General features: G+C 51.0%; 1 protein-coding gene across 1 annotated transcript in view; it reads left to right on the forward strand.

Moving 5' to 3' along the window:
* The first annotated feature begins 602 nt into the window (after window positions 1-602).
* The window catches only part of TEKT5 (tektin 5), a 32,574-nt gene continuing 5,634 nt past the window's right edge, over window positions 603-27,542 (forward strand). Inside the window, exons 1-5 of the mRNA XM_016197620.2 lie at window positions 603-1,181; window positions 4,345-4,428; window positions 5,039-5,109; window positions 9,683-9,826; window positions 13,831-14,053. Coding sequence (XP_016053106.1) covers window positions 603-1,181; window positions 4,345-4,428; window positions 5,039-5,109; window positions 9,683-9,826; window positions 13,831-14,053 — 1,101 coding nt within the window. The remainder of the gene's footprint in view (window positions 1,182-4,344; window positions 4,429-5,038; window positions 5,110-9,682; window positions 9,827-13,830; window positions 14,054-27,542) is intronic.

Raw genomic sequence — 27,542 nt, forward strand, 5'->3', positions numbered from 1 at the left:
TGTCTTCTGCCCATATGGATCTGCCTTCTCCAGATTGTCATCTAAACGGAGTCACACAGGATGTGACCTTTTGAGTCTAGCTGCTTCCACTTAGCCGAATATATTTGAGATTTACTCGTGTTGTTCCGTGTACCAAGAGTTCATTCCTTTTGGCTGCTGAGTAGTATTCTGTGCAGTGGACATACCACTTTGGTGCCACCTTGGGGGGAAAAGACAGAAGGAAAAAAGTAACCTTGACCAAACTGGCCCTGACTGAGTGGGTTTACTGGCTCAGACTATGTTAAATTTTCTCCCGCAGGCAGTTAGGTCTGAAAAGGCAGATTCCATTGTTATGGAAAACTAGACAAACGCCTTTTTTTGCAACTCTAACTCTACGGATTGAGAAACTCATTCCCTTGTTGGTTTTGTGTGTGTGTTAGTTGGGACAATATGGCCCCAGCAGGCCTGAAAGTGAGCAAGGGCCCCAGTGAAGCCCTGTCCCCAGGCTTTATGACAACAGTGCCGAGTCATAGAGGTCCTGCCGGTCTCTAGAGAAGCTCCTTCCCCTGCTGTGTGCCTTGGCTCCCGGGCAGAGTTTTGCCCTTGTGGGCTGATGGGAAAGGATGGAGTTTCTTGGAACCACGCAGAACGCCAGTTACTGTGGCCCCAAGAAAGGCTGTGACTTCGCGGAGCAGTCCCTGACAGCGCCGGCCCCGGTCATCCAGGAATGCTACCAGCCCTACTACCTGCCTGGGTACCGCTTCCTCAACTCATGGAGACCCAGCCTCTTCTACAGGGTCTCCAACGCCCAGACCTGCCCGGAAGGGGGCGTCACCACATGCCACAAGGGTCTCAAGCCACCCACCATCCTGCCCGCGCTCCGCTCAGGGCTCTTCTGCCGCTACAGCCCCCACGACTGGGACCGGTCCAACGAGCTGCAGATGCGCGGGGCCGAGGCCTCGCAGCTGTGGGCCGGCCGGCTGATGGGGGACTCGGTGAGGCTCATGCAGGACAAGGACCAGCTGACGCACCAGATGCAGGAGGGGACCTGCCGGAACCTGGGCCAGAGGCTGTCGGACATCGGCTTCTGGAAATCTGAGCTGAGCTACGAGCTGGACAGGCTGCTCAATGAGAACCGGAGCATGGACATGGTCAGGAGGCGGCTGGAGTGCGCGGCCGACGAGGTGAACTGTCCCTTGCAAGTGAGTGCGGGGCCAGTGAGTGCGGGGCCGGAGAGGGGCGTGGTGGCCCCACTGCTTCCCTGCAGTGCAGATCACGTGACAGGCACCTTGCAGGCTGGTTTGCACTGCATCATCCTCTGAAGTCCGTTTTTAAGATAAAAAATACAACCTTGGCCAATTTAGGACAACCCCAGTCAAATCAAGGTTCCTCACACCGAATGGAATTTCTTTCTCCTTGGGGTTACATGAAAACTAAAGTGTTTATCAAGATATGACAAGCCTGTGTGCGATGGTCTTTAGAGGACATACTTAAAATAGCTGCTTTGTTTTTCTCCGAAGCCCTTAACACCTTCTAACAAACTCTATAATATTCACATTTATTTATTTACTGTTTTTCTCCCTGCACTAGAATATAGGTGCCATGTGGGAAGGGCTTTTGTCTGCTTTGTCACCAATGTGTTCAAGGCCAGCACTCAGCTGTGATGCGCCTGGGTGTCTACGCTGGTCCTTAATGAGCAATGTCTATGCCGACTGCCTGTTGACTAGGCCAGGGGCTGGAATCCTTCCCAGCCTAGCACAGTGTGTGGCACATAGTAGGCTCTCAGTAAGTATTGTTGGATCAATGAGTGAGCATCCCACTGCGGACATTCTCAACACTTCCCTGGTCTCCCAGTCTCCCGTCATGGCCTGCATCAGTAAGGGTGGCTTTTGGCTGCATGTAAACAGACAGATGACCACAGCGACTCAACCAAATGGGAATTTCTTTTTCTGTCATAGTGAGAATTCTAGAGAGAAACAGCTCAGGCATCTGCAGCCTCCATTTGGCGCCAGAAGGTGGTCAGGCCCCTGTCTTTCTGCTTGGCCATCCTTAGCATGTCCTGCTATCCTACCGCTCGCAAGGAGGTTTCAGAGCTCACATTGCAAGCTCCTGCCCACAAGGAGCACTGTGAAGTTCCCATCGAGGCAGGAAGGTAGGGGTATGGCGATGTGCCAACTGTGTCTATCCCTTTTTATGGGGAATATCGGGTTTTTCAGAAGGCCCATCATGTGATTCCATTTTTAGCCCATTTGCCGGAACTCACCTGGGTTCCCTAGCTTCAGAGGAGCCTGGGCGAATGTTTTTCTCTGGGTCCTGGAGTGGACATTGAGTAAGGAACCAGCATTATCTGTCTCATGCTGGGGGAGCTCATCTTGGCCACGTGGATGGTGCTCTGGGGCTCCCTGGAGCCTGTGGGGACTCAGAACCTCCTGCCTGGAAATCTCCTGCAGCCCCTTCTGCTCCATGTCAGGTGTGGGGACTTCAGTAGGAGAGGTCCTGCCTCCAGATCCTCCCAGAGATGTGGCACAGGGCCCATCCACTCTGGTGGGATGGGGGAGTCCTACTGTTTCCCTACACCCCTACTTTTCTCCCCTGGGAGGAGAGTGGGCAAGAATGCTGCTCAGAGGCCCAGGATAGCATCCCAAAGCTGTGCTCAACTCTCCCACTCTCTCCTCACTCCCCAGCCTGTCTGGAAAACCCAGTTGTGCCCAACACATGTGGCCTCTTCAGACAGCCACACAGTGGCACAGGGACCAGAGACATCTCAGTTCTATCCACTTCGTCCATCTCCAGGGTTACCGCCTCATTCCAGGGGCCTCTCACTGGACAGTGGTGACTGCCTCCCTCCTGGCCTCCCCACTCCTGCTCCCTCCAACCCATTTTCCAGACAGCAGCCACGGATGATTTTCAGTATTGAACTGAATCTCCCTACTCCCCCAATAAAACCTCCTGAATGGCTTCCTAATGCACCCTTATTAACATCTAAATTCCTGGTCACAGCTGCCAGCGCTGCACAACCCAGCTTCTGCCCAACGCTCCAGCCTCAGTTTCTCCACTCCAGTCCCAGTGGCTTCCTGTCTGCCCCCCCCCCCCGCCCCTTGGCCTTTGCATCTGCTGCTCCCTCTTCCTGGCACAGTATTCCCATTCGTCTCCGTTGCTTCTCATGACTTAGGTCACGGGTTGTCGCCTCGGAGAAGTCCCCCTGACCGCCCTGACACCCTTACTGCACACCCGCCCCACAGCTGTACCGCAGTCAGAAAGGATTGCGTTTCTTTATGTGTTTACTCGAGTGTGCTCTCACCCCTCTGTGAGAGCCCCATTACAGCTGGGCCGCCTCTTTGGTTTACTGCGGTATCCCCAGTGCCCTGACTGAGGGTGACACAGAGAAGGGGCTCAGGGAATTCTGCGGAATCAATGAGCCCCCCTCCTTCCCGAGTTCCCAGGTGCATTGGCAGCCCAACACCAAGATGTCAGGCTCCCCACTCCCTGCCTCCCCCACTGCTCTTTGTGACATCACAGGCTGCTGGCCCATCTCCATTCTTTCTCAGCCTCATTGCAGGGGCTCCCTCCCTTGAGCTGTTGCCTTCCTGTCTTCTATTCCGCTCTGCTTATGTCTCCATGACAGTTGTAAGATCCATTGCTATGTGGCAGGGCTGACTGGGTCTTGGCCCTGGTCACTTTCCAAAGCTCTCCACCCCATCCCCCCACTTAGAGATCTCCAAAAATCACTTTTCATATTCAATCCAATTGACCCCTGGACCATGATGGGTGAGGGACACCGACTGCCCCGGCAGCCAAAAATCCACATATAACTTTTCACTTCCCCAAAACTTAACTGCTGCTAGGGTACTGTTGACTGGAGGCCTTACTGATAACATAAACCATCAATTAACACATATATTGTATATTCTATGTATAATATACTGTATTCTCACAGTAAAGTAAGCTAGAGAAGATAAAATGTTATTAAAATTATAAGGGAGAGAAAATACATTTGCAGTATTTATTTTTAAAATCTGCATATAAGTGGACCCATGTAGCTGAAACCCGTGTTGTTCCAGAGCCAGCTGTATATTCATAGCGATATTGACGGTATTCTGAGTGCCTTACTCTTGTCGAGCTGACTTAACCTGCACAGCAAACCTGTGAGATAAGCACAAATATTGCACCCATCTGCTGTCGTGGCATCTCACAGCCGTGGCGGGGGAGGCAGAAAGCCACTCAGACGCACAATGTGAGGCTATGTGAAGCAGTAGGTTTCCCTTGGGATAAAACAGATCACTGCCAAGATAGATGGGAGTCCCTCCACTCCAGGTCTGCGTAAGACTGCAGGGAGAACACACCATTTCCCACTGCTTCCTACAGGTGGCACTGGAGTGTCTGTACCATCGAGAGAAAAGGATCGGGATTGATTTGGTCCATGACAACGTGGAGAAAAACCTTATCCAGGTAAGGTGCCTCCTGGGTGTGCCCAGGCCCCAAGGGAGGAGGGAGGGACAGCTGGTCAGAGAACTTTCTGAGTTGCCTGCCAGGAGCAGAAGCCATCTGTGCCAGCCCATGCAGAGTTAGAGCTAAGAAAGCCAGGGTGGGGACCTAGGTTGTGGCTTAGGAACAGAGAGAAAGGTCATTTGGCCCTCAGTCTTTTCATCTCTAAAATGGGCACCATCATCATCATACCAGTAAATAATAATAATAAAAGCCAGCATTTATTGAGCACCTACTATATGTCAAGCACTGTACCACTTTGTATGCATTATTTAATTTAATGATAAAGCAATCTACAATTGAGTAGTTGGCACAGAGTAGGTACTAGATTTTTCGTTTAATCTGGAAGTATATAAAAGAAGAAAGCGGGCAAAGAATGTAGAACCTCCTCAATCAACCCTTATCTGTCTGGCAGGGAATCATGTGGATTGAGGCAGGACGTGGGCTCCACCTTGATGTTTCAGTTTGTGGGGTCAAGGGTGGGCAACGAGAGGTGCGGGATGAGACACTGGCCTGGGAGACAGGATGCTGTGAGTTTCCAAGGGCACGGCTCTTTCTGACATTTTCATTGCAGGAGGTAGATTTGCTGAAATGCTGCCAAGAACAAATGAGAAAATTAGCTCAAAGGATTGATACCCAGATGCGGTAAGGGCTGCTTTCTCTCCCTCTTGGAGTTTGTTTGGGTTCCCCAGGTTTTGGGGGGCAAGCCAGATGGACCTCTAGCTCTCGGTGGTTCTTTTGGTCAGGGTTGTACTAGTAAGTGTTTAACAACCAGCTCCTTAGGAAAGAAAGAAAAAAAAATCCTGATTTGGAGCCCTTGCCAATGTCAGGGTGTAGATGCCACCATGACAGGTGATTTCATCCTACCAATAGGGAGCTATGGAGTGTGCACACTGATTTCCATGAGTCAGCACATCGCTGATTATTCCTGTTTGCAATGAGGGCTCAGCAAAGAAATTGCCCTCATGGTGGCCCCTCTTTACCTGTGGCTTCCCCATGGGAGCTCTGAACCTGGAGAAATGGCAGAGAGTGGGCGGCATTAGGCATCAAGGCAAAGGGCTGGGGAATCTCCAGAGGGGAGCTGGTGGACGCCTGAGCCAAGAGTCTTCAAAAGGAATCAGCTTTTAGTTCTTGGAAGATTATGTAATTGGTGTCATGACAAGCCAGGAGGCTCCCCCATAATTAAAGGGAGGCTTGAGTTTTACGGGGCTTGGGGTCCGTAGCTAAGCTCTTGGCACCCAACTCCTCCAGAGGCGGCCTTCCTGCCTGGTTTTGACCCGGGCACTTGCCTTTAACTCACTCAGGGCATGCTGCTCTGCTAGCTTCCCCTCTCCATTTGCTCAAATATAGATAGGAAGAGGCGGCTGGCAACCTTTCCAGGGCACCCTTCCTGCTGTGTGGGGCACATGGGAGGCCAGATGGGATGCTAAAGGGTCAGGCAGTTTGCAAATAGGCTCTGGGGCTTGGTGCCCTGGCTTGCTGTACCCCCGAAACAGCAGTCACCTCCTTACCCCACACCCCACCAGCAGCCCCTCAGTTCCACTGAGGCACTGAGAACTGGGTGGCAGGGATTAGAGAGAAACAGCCAGGACCAAACACATTCAAGGCAGTGTTGAGAGCTACCAGCAGAACTGAGGACTTGGTCAGGGCAGATCCAGGAGGGTGTCATAGGTGGGGTGTCCGAAATGAGGTGCAAGCACAGCAGTGGCTGAAGGGGAGTTGAATGGGTGAAAACAGGGTTAAATTCTGTCATTTGTGTGCCTCTGTTCTGATTTCTGACAATTCCACCAACTTGGACTACTGCTTGCCTAATGTCTAAAATTAATTCACTTTTTAAAAAACTTTAAATCCTTGGATTTAAACAGGAAAGTTTGGGCAGGTAAATGACTTTGTTGTATTTTTATTGCTCTTATTCTTACAATTACATATTTTGGGCAAGAGAGAATGATTTTCCATTTTTTGTTGACAAAGTTGAGATAGCACTCAATATTGGGGTGACAGGAGGGCTGAAGTTTGGGGAACAGGACCTTTTGAGTTGGCAGAGTAAATGAAAGCCCAGACTTGAAATTGGGAATCTGGACCCTGGAAGAGAAATTCTGAGGCTAGGGTGGGGTGCAAGGGCTTCTTGTGCAACCTCAGGCAATGAAGGGCGAGCTGGGAGAGTTGGGAGAACCAGAGAGACAGAGATAAACCAAGGCAGTCCCATCACCTGGGAGACACAGAATGAGGACTGACATGAGAGACAGAGAGAGACAGAAAAAGAAAGACATGAAGTGATAAACAGTGGTGGTGGTGACACAGATGTGTGCAGACAAAGAGAGAAGTCAGGAGGTGAGTTAGAGACAGAGAAAACAGATGGAGAGGGACAGACACAGAGAAAGAGGGGAAAAGCAGGAGATGTTGGAATAGCCGCTGAGAGATGAAGCAGCTGAGGCGGGGCTGGGGCGGGGGGAACGAGAGCAGGTGCGGGAGACATTCCCTCCTGCAGGACCAGAGGCCAGGCCTCCCTGGACAGAGACTGTTGGATCTCGAGGAGCCGCCCAGTTGTCAGAGGATGCCTGGCATCTTGCAGGGAGGCAGCGCGTGTTGTCAGGCAGCCCGATTGACTTAGTATCGGCCAGAGCTTTATTGTCAGTGTGTGCTGGTCGCCTGTGGGGAAGCTCTGCCGCTGACCCACTCAGGTGGCCAACCTGGCACAGGCAGGCCTGGGCTGGCTGTTGACTTGTGGTTTTCTGGGTGAGGCCTGAGGCGCCCATCTGGGCAGGATCACGATCTCAGCTCACCAGGCTCTTCCTGATGGGGCAGGAGCCAAGTTCCTGCTCTTCCTGGTGGACCAACAGCCACGTGAGCCTTGACACGGGCTGGGCGCTCTATCATGGACCAAGGAAGGGAGATAGGGACTGTCCCATCCTTCCCCAGGCCTCATTAGCAAGGGCCAGCCGTCTGGACCAGCTGACCAGGGATTCTGAGGCCCCAGGTGCCCCTCTAATGCTCTGGCAGGTTTCTTTTCTACATTCTGGTCTTTCTTCACATGCCAGCCAGTTCATTAGACTTGATGGAGCTCTATTTCTCCACTGCTCTGCCCATTCAGAAGGCCCCCAGGGCCCCAGGATGGTTCCTTCTACCCAACATCGCCCCTGAGTATCCTGATAGGTGGGAGCCCACCATCAAGATTTAACTTCCTTTTTCTTTTTTTTAAACATGTTAACAATTTTATTTATTTATTTTAAATTGATTTTTAAAGAGAGAGGAAGGGTGAGGGGGAGAGAGAGAGAGAGACATCAATGCGAGAGGGATACGTCGATCAGCTGCCTCCTGCACACCCCCTACCGGGGATCGAGCCAGCAACCTGGGCACAAGCCTTGACAGGGAATCAAACTGGCAATCTTTCAGTGCACGGTATAGCACCCAACCAACTGAGCCACCCTGACCAGAGCCAGGATTTAATTTTCTTGCTCCTGGCCTGTTTGAAACCCTCACCGGCTCCTAGTATCCACAGCAGAAAAAGAAATTTGCAAAAAGATAGACAGAGACAGACAGGGGAGAAGGAGAGAAAGGGAAGAGAGGGGGAGAGAGACCCCTTAAGACAGAGAGAGGCCAAGAAAGGTGAGGCAGAAACAGATAAAGATGTGAGAAGGGGATAGACAGAGGAAGGGAGAGAAAGAGAGAGAGGGCGAGAGGATGCGGAAGGCGAAAGAGAGAGACAATGTCAGATGCACACCAGTCACTTTAGTTGGCGTCTGGACATGAACTCGCTTGGACAGAGTTATTCCTTAATTCTCTTTGTTTTCCTAAGCACTTCAAGGCGAAAGTCGCAGTCGATGCTTAGGTGCTTTTAACACTGATCTCTTTTTTCAATCAAGAAGGAAACAGGAAAAGCCTCAGGCTTGGGGCCTTCCAGAGACAATGGAGTCTAGCTAGGATTCTGCTAGTGCTTGCTTAGTATTTATGTTTGAGGTGACCCATTACAGAAAGAATTATTGGTTTTCCTTTAAAGACAGTGATTGAGGTTTTCCTTTTAGAATACATTTATTGATACTTTAAAAGTTTCTTAGCAAAAAAACAAGTAGCAAGTAAATGATAATATGTACTTTGGGACTATGACAAGAATCATGAAAGTGATTCTCCAGTGTCTAGAGTTTGGCAAACAGTGGCCTTTATGTCTAAACTTCTCAGCCAAGATAGCAGCCCTCGAGGTTCAAGGCCTGGACCCTCCCTATTGTCTTCTCCTTACCTCTGCTCAGTCCCCGACTCTGCCCGGTCCCTGAGTGCCCAGTCGCTGCCTCCTATTAGTCCCTGACTCAGTCCTGGACTGCCCGGTCCCTGATTCTGACAACCTTTCTGAGCCGCTTATAGGTCCCCAAACACCTGGAGGTCTCTAGCTCCTCTGCTTCTGTACACGTGGTGTCCTCAGCTTGGAATTCTCATCCCCCCACCCAACTTTGTCCATAATGCCGACTCCTACAGCCCAGGTACCTCTCTGGGGAGCCTTCCCTGATCACTCCCTCACCCTGAGTTAATGGCTCCCTCCTGTATGTTACTGCTTATCCTTTACAAACCTGCACGGTTGCCCTTACGATGCTGTGCGGTACGTGGTTTTACTGTATTTATTTACACAAATCGGTGAGCAACGTGAAGGTAAGTGACCGGGCCTTATCCATGTCGTTTCCCTCTGCGCTGGGCATAGGGTGAGACACATGATTTAGAGCGATACCAGGCTTTGTCCAAAGTGTAAATTCCTATCTTCTCAATCAGGTCAGCAAACTACAGCTGAAGGGCCTGATCTGGCCCACCACCCAGTTTTGTGAATAAAATTTTATTGCAATGCAGCCATACCCATCGTTTATATATTATCTATGACTGTTTCTACATAGCTGAGTAGTTGCCACAGGGACCATCTGACACACAAAGCCTAAACGGTATTTGACCCTTTACAGTAAATGTTTGCTCACCCCTGTTCTAATGACAATAGGTCTGCTTGGATTGGGGGGAGGTTGGGGGAGCAGGGGGAGGCCCTGGGTATGTGGTGGGGGCATCAAGGTGGGAAGAGGGCTGAGAAGCTGCTGGGGGTGGACAGAACACCCTCCTGGGAGTCCACAGACTTGACTTTCCACCGTGGTTCTGCACTGACCTCCCGTGTGACCTTGGTGAGGGACTCTGGATGAATGCACGGTCCAGGGATAAATCCTTGACCATCTGTCCTCTCCCCCCCTTCCAGGGATAACCGAGATGCTCAGCACGCTCTGGAGAGGGACCTTGAGGACAAAAGCTCAGCCCAGTTTATTGATGAAAAGTGTTTTAACCTGAGGAACACATCAGACTGCATCAGCTTCTTCCACGGCGTGGAGAAGATTGATGGCACGTGAGTACCGGGCTCTTGGTCCCCATCTGGCCCTGCCCATGGGAGTGGGTCTGCTCCTGCCAGGCAGCCTTAAAGGCTCAGCATGCACCAGTCAAGCGAGAAGTGGTGTGGTTGATGGGGATCCTGGGTTGCAACCCGCAGTATCCAATTCTGGCTAAAAACTTAAGACAAGAGAGAATTTACTGGAAGGTTGTGGAGAGCCGCTGACTCACAGGGAAGGCTGGAGGGGAAGGTTCTGGGGGCTTGAATGGGCCAGGACATGCTGGGGCGCCTCGATTGGCAGCCACCAAACAAACCCCGCAGCATAATGGTTGTAGCCAGAGGGAGGAGGAATTCAAGCTCGGCTGGGAGGGCTGATGAACGTCCACCAGCGCTGGTAGTGGTGAAGCGTGGATTCTGCAGCCAGGCTCCCCGGCCTCAGGTCCAGCCTCTACACTAGCATGCGGGGTAAATTACTTCATCCGCTGGGCCCGTTGCTCATCTATAGCACTGGATTAATAATAGTGCCCACCTCCCAGAGTTGCTATGAGCATAAAAGTGTCCGCGTGGGAAGTGCTGAGCACACAGCCTCGTGTAGGGGAATGACAACAGCCAATATTTATTGAGTGCTTGCTGTATGTCTTCACTGACTCAGCACAGCAGCTATGAGGCTGTGCCTTCTGTATGCCAGGCACTGGTGTGGGCATGTCACAGCATCGGGGCACTTCATGCGGGACGAAAGCATGCTTTCCCAATCCCAATTGGTAGCTTGAAGTCTGGGGAGAGAGACACAGTTTGGTACAGGCAAAGGGGGGTGTCTATCTTGGGCCCTTTAAAAAATCTCTAGCACATAGACTTGTGCTTGTCACATAGTAGGTGTGCAATAAATATTTGTTGAGAAAGAATGAATGAAAGGAGGAAAGGAGGGAAAGAACCAAAGGAAGGGAGGGAAGGGAAAAAGAAGGAAGGAGGGAGAGGAGTTTGTTGGCAGTCTTCTGGACCACGCCCAGGGTCACTTTCTGGATCTTGGTAAATATGGAAGGGTTGAGAGGACCCTTTGGAGTTCCTAGCAATGACAACTCCTGGGGACCTTTCTTTTCCTGACAAAGTTGACTACCCCATGGCACTGCCAAGGCCAGCAGGACTTAGGGGTTCAGTGCCCTCATCCACAACTGTCCATAAGGACAGGGAGTCTGGATGCCTCCCTGAAACCTGGGCAGCCAGGCCAGCTGGCGGAGACTCCGACTTCCATGCCCCAGAGGGGCTGCTGTTTAAAGTCTCTCACCCATGCCTGGCTGGCATAGCTCAGTGGTTGAGCATAGACCTAGGATCTAGGACATTGCAGTTTGCTTCCCGGTTGGGGCACATGCCCACGTTTCGGGCTCAAACCCCAGCAGGGGGCTTGCAGGAGGCAGCCAATTGATGACTCTCTCATCATTGATGTTTCTCTCGCTCTCCCTCTCCCTTCCTCTCTCTGAAATCAATAAAGATATATTTAAAGTCTTTCACCCAGCCCCTCCACTGCTGTTTGTGGTGACTAATTGCTCCTCAGGGCTTTTATTTGGGGTTTCTTTTTTTCAATCTCTATTGTTGAGAGTATTACAGATGTCCCCCTTTTTCCCCCATTGCCCCCCTCCACTCAGTTCTTGCCCCGCCCCAGTGCTTCACCAGTCTATTGTCTGTGTCCATGGGCAATGCATATATGCATGTAAGTCCTTTGGTTAAAGCAGGGCCACATCTGGGCAGCCTAAAGGACATTTGGAGACACTGAATTGCAGTTGTCTCTGTTCACCTAAGTCCTCTTTGCTATGAATTAACTGATGATGCTGATGGTGATGATGGTGATGATGATAGTGTGTGCCTTTTACCTGACATTTGCTGTGTCCCAGGCCCCCTGCTGAGATCTTTACACACAGCATCTCATGCATCATAAATATTTATCTAGTGTTGACTATTGTCAGGTGCTGTGATCGGGGCTTCACATTTAGTCACTCGGCAACCATGGGGTTAGGCACCATTATTACCCCCATTTACAATGAGGAAACTAAGGCTCAGAGAGGTGAAGTGACTGGTCCACACTCACACAATAAGGGGCAGAGCCGCGATCTGGGCCCACATTGGATGGACACTGTGCCTGTGTGTGTTATCCAGACGCCTTTCTGCCTCCCCAGCAAAGCCTGCCATCTCTGCTGTCTTTAGTCTTTAGAGGACACAGGCTACAGAAAGCCCGTCCCACCCCTACCGAGGCGCACCACCTGGGAGGAGACAGGCTGCCTCTGGCAAATTCTCCCCAGGGAGAAGTGAATTAGCCAGTTATTTTCTCTGGAGCTCAGCTGCCTGCTCCAGAGGAGGGCGAAGGCTCAGAGGTTGCTACGGGTGACATTGAGGTGCCCCACTCAGCAGCAGGGTAAATCTGCTGGTCTCTCTCTGCTGTCCTCAGAGCCGCCTCCTCATCTCATGGTGAGTAGCTGTGTCACCTTGGAAAAGACACTTCACTTCTCTGAGCCTTGGGTCTTTGTTGGACAAAAGCTCTGGATGAGACACAGTGCCTTCTCCCATCTCCAGAAGCCCGAGACCCCTGTTTATTGATTGTTTTTTTTTAACTTCTTCGAAAGCCAGGCAAAACCACCATGTATTATATACGTTTGAAATTTCTATTCACCACACAGTCTAAGTGCTGTAAAACATCTGAAATGAGACCTCCATTTCAGAAAATTCAGTCTCTTTTTCCCTACTGCCTGAGTATAAAAATCGACTTTACTTGGCAACTGGAGAGACTTCCTGGCTAGAAAAGACCTTGAAAAGAACCTAGTCTGCTTTCCCAGGAACTGAAGCCCCCAAAGAAAAGGCTTCCCAGAGGACAACACCCTCGCTTGTCGGTTGCTTGTCGTGGGGTTTCTATACCTGCAGGAAGAACTTTCTGGTGCCTAAGCTGAATCCCTCATGAGTCATGCCTCTGAAACCCTCCCCCCTTGCCCTTTCTAACGTAGCCTGCGTCTCCATTCAGCCCCTAGATTCGTTCCTGGGCCGCCCACTGTGGAGGGGGCTGCCCTTGGCCGGCTGCCTTTCTGGCTCTTTGCCACCTGGTTTCCAGTTGAGTTCAGCCAATAGGAGGGACACCAGCAGAGGAGAAAGGTGTTGGGGACTTATCTTCCCTGGCTCCCTCTCTCCCTCCTCCCCAGTGATCCCCCAGGTCTCCTCCTCTCTTACCTGTCCCTCTCCTCTTGCCCTTCTCAGCCGGGGTGGCGACAGCCTCGTGCCCTTGCTGATCCACGAGCACTCTCAGAGTGTCAACCCGGCCTTCCCCTTCTCCCTCCCTGGCCCATAACGGCCACACTCCATTTGTGTCTCTTTCATCATCCGGCCCCTAAATTCCTTCATAGCACATAGCACCCTGTGTAAGCATCTTCATTTATTGTCTGCCTCCCTCCGTTACCAATGTACCGCCACGAGGTCAGGGCTGTTGCTGTTCTTGTTTACGGCTCTACCCCAAGTGCCTAGGACAAGGCTTGGCGTGTGCTAGGTACTCAAAGAACATTCGCTGAACAAATAAGTTGGTGCAAGTAGCATGGCCACATGCACACCCCTGAGTGAGAGGGACCCGCAGCCAGCACTGTGCCCCTGTCTCTTGTTTTTGGCGGGGGTGGGGGTGGGGGTGGAGGAAGTGTCCCGGAGAAGAGCCTTTCTGGGGAATCTCTCCTCACCAAGGCTGCAGCTGCCCCCTCTAGGCTGCAGTGACTCCCCTGTAAAATGAGGGCGTTGGATTAGCCTGGGGGGCACGTCTAGAGGCATTTTTGGTTTTCACGTTAGAGAGGCAATGCTATTGGCTCCTGATGGGCAGAGGCCAGGGACACTGCTGGTAAGCATCTTACAGTGCAGGGGACAGCTCTGCCATCGCAGGGTCCCATCCCTGACCACATGTCAAGAGCGCCAAGGCCAAGCAACCCTGGATTCAGAGGTCCCCAAGGCCTGCCCCACCCCCCTGATCCTAACCTGTGTTGAATTCACCCTCGTGCCTCTTGCAGGATCTCGGTGCCTGAGACCTGGGCCAAGTTCAGTAATGACAACATCAGGCACTCCCAGAACATGCGGGCCAACTCCATCCGGCTGCAGGAGGAGGCCAAGAACCTCTTTGAGACCCTGTCAGATCAGATGTGGCAGCAGTTCACCAGCACCAACCTGGCTTTCACCGCCCGCATCTCCGAGGTGATGGACGTGAAGAATAAACTGCAGGTGCAGCTGGCCAAGGTCAGTGAGCGAGTGCGCCTGACGACCGCCGTCCGCTCCGCCACGGCCTCGCCGTCCTCCCGTGCTCAGGGCAGCTTTCGGCCTCTGAAATGGTCCCACCTGATCCACAGTCTGTGAGCGCGTCCGGCCCAAAGGCGGGCAGGGGCTGTGAGCTTGCTAGGATTCCAGCCTCCAGGGGTAAGTCTTCCTTTCTCCTGGATGTTGGAGCTTGGAGCTTGGCCTGGCTGTCACCACAGCACCCAAAGGCTGCCGGTGGCCCCCAGGGCCGAGGGTAGGTGTGGATATGGGAGCCCCAGGAACTGGGTCTGAGCAGATCTACTCTGCTCACATCAGCATCTTTGAAAATGTGTCCTTTTGACCTTCAAAGGCTTTCACAGCATCGGGACCCCGTGCTGAGGAGTGGGGTGTTTTTTGAATTTGGGGAGTAGGTAGGACTGTCTAATTCTGTCACTATCTCCAGTGACTCCCACACTGACATGCCCCTTTCACGACTCCCTTACTCCGGTGCCTCATGCTGTTTCACACCTCTGGGAAGTTATTCTCTCTGCTCCATATAAACTGAGAGTCTGTTGGACGCCAGAGCATCCTCCTGGTTCAACCTTGTACCCCCCACTGCTTAGGGTACTGCCTGGCTTAGTGTCCTACACAGTAGACATGCATTACGTCTGTGCCATGAATGAAAGGAATTACATTTTTTAAAAAATGATGCATCTTTCGTTCTCTTTTTAGTAGGGGAAATTATTTTTATATTATGGTAAAATATACATAAAAATTACCATTGTCTTAATCCATTGGACTAGTATCAGGAAAATACCATCGACTGGGTGGCTTATGAACAACAGAAATTTATTTCTCGCAGTTCTGAAGACTGGGAAGTTCAGGATCACGGCTCCGGCAGACTCAGTGACTGATTCATAGACTTGTCTTGTCTTCTCCTTGTGCCCCTACAGGAAGGGCGCTCTGAGAGGTTTCTTTTATAAGGTCACTTACAAACCTGCCAATGACCTAATCACCCCTCAACAGCCCCATCCTTAGTACTATCACAATGGGGGTTAGGTTTCAACCTGTGAATTTGGGGAGATGCAAACTTTTAGTCCACAGCAGCCACTATTAAGAGTGCAATTCAGTAGTGTGAGGTACCTTCACGTTACTGTGCCACCATCACCACCATCCATCTCCACAAGTTTTTTTCACCTTCCCCAACTAAAAGAACAATAGTCCCCATTCCTCCTTTCCCAGCCCCTGGCAATCAACATCCTACTCTCTGTCTCTATGAACTTGATTACTTTAGGTACTTCATTTAGGTGGAGTCATGCAGTATTTGTCCTTCTGTGGCTGACTTTTTCGATTAGTACAATGTCTTCAAGTGTCACCCATGTTGTGATCTGTGTCAGAATTTTCTCTTTGTAAGGCTGAATAATATTGTCCATTGAATGTAGAGACTATATTTTGTTATTTATTCATCTGTCGATGGATGCTGGGATTGCTTCCACCCTTTGGCTGTCCTGTAAGCATTTTCTTTTAATGAGCATTTCATTGGGTGGGTCAGATACATTTCGTTGTCATGTTTAATGGCACAAAGTCTGAGGCCTGGTGATGACTTGGGAAAGCTCCTTTGGTGGGTCTTGGTGGCCCACCTGTGAAACAGGGAGTAAGAATTCCTATTTGCCCTGCCCGGGTGGCTCAGTTGGTTGGAGAGTCATCCCATAGACCAAAACGTTGTGGGTTCAGTTCCCAGTAAGGGCACAGACCCAGGCTGCAGGTTTGATTTCCGATCAGGGCACAGACGGGAGGCAACCAATCAATGTTTCTCTCTCACTTCAATGTTTCTCTCCTTCTCCCTTCCTCTCTAAAAAATAAATTTAAAAAAACATATCCTTAAGTGAGGGTTAAAAAAAAGATTCCTACTTGATGACATTATTGTGGGGATTAATGAGTGGATCTCTGTGGAGCTTGTAGCACAGTACTTGGCACATGGTAAACACTCAATAAAAAGGTAACAAGTATTATTATTACTATCAGTGGAAAGGAAAAGGGTCCTTTGGGTAGAGGTGGGGAGCAAAACCTTTTCCCTTTTGAAATTTCTCTGGAGCAGTTTTGAATGATTACAAACAGCCTCATCGCTGCTGATCAGAGAGTTTTTGCAATCACATGGATTTTTATTAATAGTTGTTATATAAGCACCAGCTGCTTTGCAAATAAGCCTGCACCCATTTGAGATATACCGAACCCCAACAGGATGCTACTGCCAACACTGCCTGACCAAGGACTTGTCTTTGGCTTTTCTAAGATGGTAAAAGAAGGAGTTGATGTGATGAAGATAAATACATGGCAACCATTTCACCTTTCAGCAGTCGGCTTCTGCTGGAGGACTTGACATGCTCCCTTTAAAATTTTAACTGTTAATTGTTGGGCTTGGCCTGGTTCCCCTTGGCAAGAGGCATTTCTGGAAATTCTAGGCCCCCACCCTCACCTGTGCTGAAGCAATTAAATCATTGCCCGAGTGGTCATGGGAATCCACTTTGAAAGGCCTGGTCTACATAGCATCCCATGCAGACATGGAATCCCCCAGTGGCTTGGGAATGCGCAGACAGCCTTAGCTGTTCACCCTGATCCCGGGGTTCCATCCCCAAGGCCACACCCCAAACCTCACAACTTGTCTTGGGTCCCTGTCCTTTGTCCTTGTGCTTTGGGGTATCTCTTGGTCATATTGACCACCGTTAGAAGAGAGGCTGGTGACTTCTCTGGGCTGAAGCAGTTGACCACTGAGTGGGAGGCTGCCTTTGAGAACCGATCCCTGCTGACAGCCAGGGTCCTGGGGGATCTCCAGATAAGCATAAGTCCCCACCTGCATCCAGTTACCCAGCTGAGTGTGCCTTTTAGGGGGAGGACTCTAAATGTGGGGAAAAGATGCCAGGAGTTATGGGGAGGAGGTCTGGGGACAGGGACACTGCAATAGTGCAGCACTTATTCTAAAGTTGGAGGAACTCGACCCTGGCAGGGGAAATGATAGCAGGCGCATTACGTGGACACAGCGTTAATATCATTGAGTCACACAGTGAGGAAATCGTCCCTTCTTCAGTCCTTCTTCAGTCCTTGTGATGATCGCAAGAGGAAGGTCTTGATCGGAGGCTAGAGTGCCTCCCTCACCGCTTTAACACCCGCTGGCCTCCCTTTTACAGAGGGTGGACCTCAGGCCGGGACTCTGGGCAATCAGCAGTGTCCAGCCGGAGCTGAAACAACATGGTTTTACTTTCCTCTTGTTTCATGCATTTTTATGGTGATTCCCACTTACGGCAAATGTTGCTGATTTCCCACTGAGGATAGTGATATAGAGTGTTATTTTTAAATAAACACATTTAAGACTTTTTAAAATGAATTTATTTGAAGAAAAGATTGTTAACCATGTTACAAGTGGTGTGAAGGGATATGGCAAACATGGTAAGGACGGTCGGTGACACTTAGAAAACAGCAAGGTAGGCCTGTGTGTCTCAAGTATTACCGCATGAGCAGTGATCACCAGTATCACCTGGGGACTGCATCAAAATGCAGATTCTGATTGAGCGGGTCTGGGGTCGGGCCTGAGAACCTGCATTTGAACTGGGTGGTAGGAGGTAGCTGGAGGGTAGGTTGTACAGTGCTTTGGCTTTGACAAACATCTGGGTAAGCAGCCGTCTCCTTCCCTCTCCCTCTATCTCCTTCCTCTTTTCTTTTCCTTCTCCCCTTCCAGACTCAGAATATTAGGAGAACCAAATCCTTCCAAAAGACAAACCTGGTCATCTAATTCTCATCAGATTTTCTCTAATTGCATTTTGCTTCCCAGCTTCCCAGCCAAGTCCAGTCATTCCTCCTGCACGGGATCAGACCAGCTTACCCCATCACACAGATGGTGCCTGATTTGTGCAGATGCAAACGCCCCTCTGGGGTTCCTGCCACCCCTCTGCAGTGTGTGCCTTTGAGTCAAATCTCATTTTCCCAGCTTGGTTGTTAATGTGATTGGAGCAAATGACAGTATTAGCTGTGAAATCAGGATAAGCCAGGAGCACAGCCTTGATCACGTTGTCAGAGTATCAGATAAACTGGATTTCTCTGCGTCTTCTCTGCAGCTCACCCCACGTGCTGCGGGCTCCCTTGTAGTCAGGGGCGGCCAACAGGAGGAGACAGCTTCACCCTCAGACTCTCACCCTCCCACCTGCTCCACTGGGAGCCCTCTCATCTCAGTCCATGGCTCTGACTTCCAGGTGCTTCCAGGTGCTTCCGGGGGCTTCAACTTCCAGGTGCTCAATCCCAAACCTTGGAGTCCACTTAGATGCCTCTCTGTCTCCCAGCCCACATCCACTCCATCAACAGATATAATTGGTTCTACTCTCCGAATGCCATCACTTCTCACTCCCTCCTCTGCCTCCCCCTGGCCTGGGCCTCCACCACCTCTTGCCTGGATTACTGCTGTTGTCTCTTAACTGCTCTGTTTGCTTTTGATGTTGGCAACTGATTAGCTGGCTGCTAGTTACAGGGCATTTGATCCTTGAGTAGGCCAACTAGATTTACAGAGGAAAAAAATTCAATTACTTTAGATTCTTCAGAAAACCTCGAGAGTTTAGCCAGAGAGTGTAAGGCAGCAGGCTCTCTCCGGGCGATGCCCACTGTGTCTGCGGGTGACCATCTTCACCACAGCCAGGCCGCTCTGCACCCCCGTTGTCATGAGAATTTCTCAGCACCGCTCACCTTGGCAACCGCAGGGGCTCTCGAAACACATGGGGCAAGGTGTGTTCCAAGTGAATGTTGACGGAGCGGTTTAAATCAGAGGATAAGCACAAGAAGTCCACATGTTATTTGGTTCCTCACATTTTTCTCTTAACAGCTTTATTTCTACTTGACACATAATTAGATGCATGTATTTCAAGCGTACAATTTGAGGGGTTATGACTTTTTTTGTCATGAGGTCACTACCTCAATCAAGGTAGTGAACAAATGAAATCCTTGTGCCCCTTTGTCACCTTTCCCTCCTGTCCTCCTCCTGATTCCCACACAGCCCCTGATCTGCTGTCACTATAGGTTAGTTTGCGTTTTCTATGAAGGGAGAAACATCCTATGCACTCTTTTTTTATTTGGCATCTTTCACTCAGCATAACTGAGATTCCTAGTTTATTCCTTCTTCTTGCTGAGGAGCATGTATTGTATGGATATTGTATTGTATGGATATACCCTAGTATGTGTGGTGCCCATATTCCACCGTTTGTCTATCCATTTACCTGCTGATGGGCAGTAGGTTGTTTCCAGTTTTGGGCTGCTATGAACATTTGTGTACAGATTTCCAGAATCTCTTGAAAAATTGGTAGCTTTAGCAACTCTTTTTAAAAAAAAATGATTTTAGAGAGAGGAAGGGAAGGAAGGAGAGAGAGAGAGAAACATCAATGTGAGAGAGAAACATTGATTGGTTGCCCCCTGCATGTGCCTTGACCGGCAATCGAACCCGCTACCTTTTGCTGTGCGGGACAATGCTCCAACCAGCTGAGCTACACCAGCCAGGGCTCTAGCAACTCTGAGCCTGCTGTTCTGCAGGGGAACAGCAGGAAACAGTTGAGTAACCACTGCATCTCTTGGGACAGGGCCTGGTCTCTCAGTCTGCCTTAGTCTCCACCACCTCCATCCCGGCCCACTTCACTCACTCGCATCACTTGCCTGGGCCCCGCAGGCTTGTGCATTGGCGTGGTCTGCTCCACGCATCAGAGGAAATGCAGGAAAGCTGATGTATAATAGCGGCCAGGCATGGAAAGAATTGAACAGAACACAGAGGGGCTAGGAGTTTTAACCTTGAAAGGCTTTGCTCTTATGCTGAAGGTTCTTTGGGGTTTGACTTCCAACGGGACATTTACACCAGCAGAACCCTGGGAGGCAATGCCAGGGCAGAAAGGCAATGCCAGGGCAGGAAGGCGTGGGGTCTGAGGGGTGAGGGTCAGCGATCAGAGAGCCCCAGTGCCTGCCGCCAGCCCCTCTGTTTGCCCAAGGATGCCTGGAACCCATTGTGGAGTGGGAAATGCTTTTGTGCTTTGCAAGCAGCCGGATCCTTTCCAGCACCGGTGCCGCAGCCAAGCTACTGACTGGCTCATTTCTAAAGCTGGCTCAGCCCAGGGGAAGTGGAGCCCCTGTGCCCCAGGGGCAGTCTGGTGAGGAAGGGCAGGGGCCACAGTAAACACCATTGCATCTCGGTGAGAAAGTTCTCTTCAGAAGTTTTCCTTCTGAGTGTCCAGGAGCAAGGCTGATGGATCCAATCTGTCAGTTCCTCTCTCTTTCATTTGCCATCTCTGTTTCTAACAGCAAAGCATCAAGCCTCAGGCAGGCTCTGAGACTTTGAAATTCAACAGAATCTAGCGAAAACTAACTTCTTTTTTCCCATTTTCTCTATTGTTATGGGACTTTATTAATGGCAAGGGATACTAGCTCTCCACTTCCATATAAACATTCCATTTCAAATACATTTGTCAAAAGCTGAAAAGGGAGCTGATTTGAAGGAAAACATTAAATAAGTGTACAGATAGCATGTGAGTTTAGCAAGTTAACTCTCAGGGAGAGCGTCAGGGCCACGTGTGGTCGGTCTCTTAGCCTGAGGCTCACTGAGTGCCAAGAGGAATTAAAGGCTCTCCAGTGTCACATGAGCTCAGGTCTCATCACTGTACCAGGGCGACATGTACGTGGGGACGCCCAGCATGAGGGGGTCCACGGGAGCTCAGAGGGGTGTGGTGCATCACCAGAATCTGCCCACAGTGGCACTGTGCCAAACGGGAGAGGACCTGCTGGACTCAGGGAAACAGCCAAGGTCCAGGGGTGGGAAAATAGCCAAAAGATGCAGGAAGTTGGAGGGACTAGACAGGATGGGGCGAGGAAGAGCAAGGGTCAGCACGGCCGGGTGGGAGTGGGGCAGCGCAAACGAGGCTGCAATGAGCGCATTTTGTGTACCCCACTGATACTCAAGCAGGCTCTTCCTGCCCCCTTCCCACTGTGCTCGACAGTTGGGATAGCCCATCATATGCTTTGACTGGATGCCCTGGGTGGGCCGGTCATTGGAATTGGTTCCTGCTGAGACAGGAATATAAGAGGCAGCCTGGAAGAAGCAGAAGGTTGCCTGGGCATCTCCTGGGCATAGGTATGTCCCAGCAGTGTCCTGACTTCTTCCAAGCTGTGACTTGTCCACCTTCGGGGCCTCGGCTGCGTGCCTGCTGGGGACCTGCTGCCCAGCCTTGCCTGCATTCCTGGCCTTTGCGTGTGCTTGCCCCAGCCTGGTCCCAGTTCCCTTCCATCTCGACATTCTTCATGCCCCAGGCTGCAGTGCAGACGGCTGGGTTCAGGTTTGGCTCTAGCGCTTCCTGGCTATGGGACTCAGGTCAGGTTGCCCCACCTCTGTGCCTCAGTTTCCCCTTCTTTCAAATGGGAGTAATGATCATAGGCAAATATTTGTTGTCAGAATAAGGGCAGCAGCCGCAGTCACCTCATAAGTGCTCAGTGAATATTAGCTCTAAAGATGGTAAAAAGCCATGGTCTGATTTATGACCTGCTGAAGGGGAGGGACAAGCAAAGTGATTGAAAAAACATGGCATCTGGAATCAAAAGACCAGGGTTGAATTTTGGTACAGCAAAGGGATCTTGGGAAAGATCTGAATCTCAGTTTCTTAATCTATAAGAAAGAAATATTCCCTACCGGCTGTGAGGTTTGCAAGAGAAGGTAGAGCTGAGCAGGTCTGATGTTCGGCTGCACACTGGAATCACCCAGATGCTGGTGTCCCATCTCTACCGATTCTGATTTCATTGGTTGGGGTGTGGCCTGGGCATCCAACCTTTCAGCTCTCCCCAGCCAAGAGTTGAGAGCCAGAGGTTCAGAGTTCAGACCAGTGGTTCTCAAGCTATGCTGTCCTTGGACCAGCAGCAGTGGTGTCACCTGAGAACTTCTTAGAAAGGCAAATTCTCAGGCTCCATCCCAGACCTGCTGAATCAGAAACTCTGGGGCCCAGCCACCTGAGTTTTAACCAGTCCTCCAAGTGTGTCTCCCAGGTGTAGACATGCAACAGATGCTTGTGAATGTCTTCCCTCCCTCCCTGAAGCAGATATTTACTTAATAAATCTAGTGTACCAGACTCTGAGTTAGGTGCTGGGGATACAGCATGAATAGGACAAGAGCCTCTGCCCTCAGGAGGCTTATGTCTAGTGACAAAGACTGGCTTTTAAAAATTAGTAGATGCACAATTAAAAATTGTGATGTGTAACAAGGAGACCCTCCAAGGCCCAATAGTGGATTACCATGAATTTTCAAAGACTCATACACATGTCATCTCTTATCCAGCATAGAGCCCCCACCCGTTTCTAACCCCCTCCAGGATTTTCAGGACCCCTGACCCGAGATGGCCTCTAAGCAGCTGAGATTTGTATTGGCCTGGCATTGTCTAGAGGCAGCTGGCCACCTGGATAGAAACAGCTGTGAGCAGGGCTTGCCAAACATCTGTCCTCCAGAGTAGTAGTTCTCACCGAGGGTGAATTTACTCCTCAGTGGCATTTGTCAGTGTCTGAGACATTTTGGTTGTCACAACTCAGTGTGTGTGTGTGTGGGGGGGGGGGCAATGTGCTACAGATAGTGGGTAGAGGCCAGGGATGCTGCTAAACACCAGAAGACACAGGACAGCCCCCAAAGAGGGTGTGGCCCAAAAGATCAAGAGTGCCGAGTTTGGGACACCCTGCAGCCTTCCAGTCCTGAACCTTAGGTGAAGTCTCTCCGGAGCACTCCTCTCCCCCTCACTCTCCTTGCTCCTGGGCTTGATTGCACTCGAAAACCTTCCACCATGTGACCAGAAAAGGGACTCCAAGCTGCCTTCCCACTTCCTGAGTTGGGGAAGCTGCGCTGAGCCAGGCATCTCCTTGGAAACTCCTTGGCTCTGTGCAATTTGGAAAACAATAAATTTGCAAGGTTGCACAAAGCATCTAGAAACCGAGACCCGGCTAGAGCTGCTAAATTCACTTTTCCCTCCACATCAAAAATAATTTCCTGGCTTAGAGACTTTCTCTGCTGTCACAAGACAAGACTCAGGCAGATAGTTTTACATGGCAAACAACCCAGCCAAACACCCCCTCCCCCCCCAAAGGCTTTTTGGGTTGGATTTCTATTCTGGCCAGGAACATCGGCACTTTTCTGCTGAGCCGAGCTTGGTTTCATCCGAGGCAGACCTGGCAGTTGCCTTTCACACCCCAGACGTGGCCAGAGTCCATTTCCAGGGCAGATCTCACTCTTTCTCCACACCAGGGCTGGGGTGTACCTTCAGCTGGTCCCCAACAAGGCCTGAGGGTGGAAGGTCATGGTCTAGTTTACCACCTTCTGCAAGTGGAAGGAGAAAGAAGGGAAACATTCCCCATAACCACAGAAGACATATTAACCTTCCTATGTGTAGCCAGAGTTCCAAGTACTTTTGTTAACTCATCTTGCCCTCCTGCAACGCTATGAAGAAGGCGCCATTATTAGCCCCATTTTACAGATGAGGAAACAGAGGACAAGTGACTTGCCTCCAGCATACCCTCTCCCTGCCCCAGCTAGTAAATAGCAAAGCCAGGATTTGAATTGGGTGTCTTGCTTTAGAGTTCATGCTGTAAGTTAATGTGAACACTTCCCCACTCCCACCAGCACAGCCTAATGACAACATACAGGTAACTTCCAGATGGGTGGTTCTCGAATGGGACAATTTTGCACCCCAAGGGACATTTGACAATGTCTAGAGATGTTATAGCTGGGGTATTACTAGCATCTACTGTATAGAGTTCAGGGGTGTACAGGACAGCCCCAGGATAGAGAATTATCAGCCCAAAATGTCAACAGTGCCAAGGTTGAGAAGACCTGGTCTCCTGGCATTAAGGTTTGATTTTTTTTAAATGGAAGAAGAAAGAAAGGAGAAAAGGTAGAAAATAGAAAGATTGATGGGTATGAGGATGAGTGGATGGATGGATGGATGGATGGATGGATGGATGGATGGATGGATGGATGGATGGAAAGTGCTGAGGTTGAGAAACCCAGACCTATGTGTGCTGGCCACAGTGCTAAGCATGGGCACCTAAATCAATCCTCACAGTCACCCTGTGAGGTTGAGACTGTCATTATCTTCATTACACAGGTGGGGAAACTGAGACTCGAGGAGGTGTGGTGGCTCCCAAGCCTGCCTTCTAGGAGCCCCCCCGTTCCAGGGGCTGGGCTGGCTGAAGTCTGTGAAATCTGTCCTCTCCTAACTGAGCTCACTCCTTCGATGACTGGTGCTCCCCATTTTGCCTGTCGTATCTCCTGTGACCTTAATTCCTTGGCATCTCTCTACCCGCCTTGGTGTGAGCCCTTCTGCCTCTCAGTTCTCACTGGCTCCTGCCCTCCGCCTCTGTCCCCTCTGCTTATTCTCCAAACAACGGCCAGAGAGATCTGCCTCAAAGGACAAATCCAACCATGCCCTTCTCCACCCTAAAACTTTAGTGTGTATAAGATCATCATTTAAAATCTTTTAAAATGCAGATTTTGTTGGCAGGTCCAGCTGCGGTGGGGCCTGAGATTCTGCATTTCCGACAAGGGCTCAGAGCCCCATGATGTTGGTCCACGGGCCACAGTTCGAGTAGCAAGGTGCAGCCTTGGGCTGCTTAAAGGGAGCAGGACTTCCTTTGTGATGGGCTATAGCAGGGCTCTCAAACTACTGGCCCCAGGACCAAATGGCCCCCACTTGTTTTTATAAAATTTCATTGGAACACAGACACTCCCTCCAAACATTTATTTATTGTCTGTGGCTCCTTTTGTACTACAGTGGCCGAGTTGAGTAGTTGGGAGACCATATGGCTCATAAAGCCTAAAGTATCTGCCATTCAGACCTTTACAGAAAATCTTGTCCACTGTGTAGCAGGTCTTCACAGGGCTCTGCAAGGCTGTGTATTGGGACTGCAGCCATTGAAGAGGGTTAACTTGCAGACACACACACACACACACACGCACCCTTGTGCGTGCACAGCCTTACCTGCAGCTGACGGGTCTCAGGCTGATCTCTGAGGATACGGCTCCAGAGGGTGGGGGGACTGATGATTGATCAGAGCAGGTACAGGGCACTTAACCCGATCCAGGAGCACTTGCAACACCCCAGCCAGAGAGGAAGCCCAGGCCTTGAGCCCCCATTTTCTGGATAAGGAAATCGGGGCCGCGCAGCCTAGGACTCTGAGTGGGGCTGAGTTGCACAGCTGGTTTGTGTTAGGGCTTGGATGGGAACCCTGGTCTCCTGACTCCCTGCCCATGGCTTCTACCTCCCAGGCACCCTGTGTGGAGGCCCCTGCGGCTGGGAGTCTGCCTGGAGGGCGATTGGTTAGCAAAGAAAACTTTGGTTGGGGGAAGGGGATGGCCCGCCATAAGGAGGATGTTCCTCCCCCCTTACACGGGCGGCCCCTGCCTTGACCCCTTACCCCCAAATAAGTGGGTTGATGGAGGTTAAGCCGGAGCCCTGGATGGAGGGCTGAGGGACTTCAAGTCTCCTGCAAAGACAAATTCCACCAAATTCATCTGAGTTTCCTATTGTCTTACATTAAAGAAAGAAAATAAGACCAGTGATCCCAAAGGAAAAATCTCCTAACAGACTAAACATTACAGGCTGGGGTTGGCATAGGATGCAGGGCAGCCCCATGGCACTTGCAGGCCCTGGACCCAGCACTTCACACACATCATCTCATTTAACCCCCCAGCAGCCCTGTGGGCGAGCTGTTATTATTATGCCGCTTTACCCGCAAGGGAACAAGTCCCCACACAATGTCTGGCTCCGTGGAAGGGGCTGCTGGTTCACAATTGCGGAGGCACAGAGAAGTCAAGGGACCAGTTCAAGGTCAGCCCGCAGGGAAGAGGGGGAGCTGGAATTGGAACCTAGAGCTGTGTGACTATAGAGAGGCTCAGTCAGCTGAAGTGACCTGCTTCACCCCCACCCCCTCCATAGGCTGCAAGTGGGAGGCTTAGGACCCCCCCTCCCCAGCCTCCCAGCCTTGGCTGGCGGGCAGCCTGCGGCAGACAGGGCGCAGAGAGCTGGCCCGGGAGCCAAGTGAGGTGGGAACTCCACTCCCAAAGGAGTTGCTGCTCCGCCAAGGCTGCGAGACTCCTCCCATGGGGTGACCCCCTGGGCCAATCCCCCAGCGCCCCGCCCTGCAGCCCGGGTGAGCCAGGCTGAGCCCTGCCCCAAGGAGCCTTTCCCCCTAGTTCTTCAGCTTTGTGAGAACAGAAAGGTTCCCTGGGGACCAAGGAGAGGGGGCAGCTTCTGGGGCTCAGGGCAGCCATTCAGAACTCAGGGACTAGGGGGCAGGGGGAGAGAGGGAGGAAGGATGCAAGGGTCACTCTATCTGGGCAAGTGAAGGTAAGGAAAGGGGCATATGACTTTCTTGTGGCATTTTCCAGGGTGTGTTTGTGGGTGAAACATGCACACACAGCATACACACACTTGCTTTTTGTTTTTTAATATGTCTTTATTGTTTTCAGAGAGAGGAAGAGAGAGAGAGATAGAAACATCAATGATGAGAGAGTCATTGATCGGCTGCCTCCTGCACGCCCCCAACTGGGGATTGAGCCTGCAAACCAGGTACGTACCCTGACCAAGAATCGAACCGGGGTCACACTTGCTTTTTAAAGAGCGGACTCCACAGCATTGCTCTGTGTGTGACTACAAAGGATGCTTGCGTCTCTCCAGCCAAGTCCCAGCCCCTAGGGGGTTTATACGCTCGCTGAGGTTTCCTAGAGCTCCTCTCAGGCCCAGCGCTAATCGCCTCCTCTCCACCCTATGGACGGGAGTGATGATTATGATCTCTATTTTACTGTTTGCTGGAAAGGCTCAGAGAGCTTCAGACACTTGCCTAAGGTCACCTGGTGTGGACGTGCTGGGTCTGGGATTTGGATAGATCCAGGTAGTCAGATGCCAGCATCTGTATTCTTGTCTTAACCAAACACCCAGAAACAAGTGTTCATTGAACACCTACTGGTTGGTCAGTTATAAATTATAGTCCCCAGGGACCCTGGGTGAAGACACCCTCCAGTGTGTACCGAGGAGTGGATGTGCTGGAATATGCGGGTCACCCTTTTAGACTTGGGGCTCTTCTCCCAGGGAACATCATGGAATTTGAGGTCCAGGGGCCAGGCTGACTTGGAGCTTAGAGCTTGGTGGGCCTGGCTGGCACTTGGAGCCTGTGTTGGCACCAAGAAAATCCTTAGCTTCCTCCTGAGCATGAAGGTCAAGGCTGCTCTGTCTCCAACCCCTGTCCCTGCTCAGCCCACTCTGTCTCTGCCTTCTGGCCCTCGGGGGTTGAATTCCTCAAATTCTGGAGGCCGAGTCACCACACCTGGGGCTTCTGGAAGGACATGCTGGCAGGACTGGGGGGTACACGGCTGCAGGCTGGCAGGACTGGTTGGGGGGCAGGGGCTGCCCCAGGACAGAGTATGTGTGTGGCTTTTTTTCTTCCTTCTAAT

The sequence above is a fragment of the Miniopterus natalensis genome, chromosome 3 (assembly GCF_054644295.1).
Source record: "Miniopterus natalensis isolate mMinNat1 chromosome 3, mMinNat1.hap1, whole genome shotgun sequence".
NCBI classification, from domain to species: Eukaryota; Metazoa; Chordata; class Mammalia; order Chiroptera; family Miniopteridae; genus Miniopterus; species Miniopterus natalensis.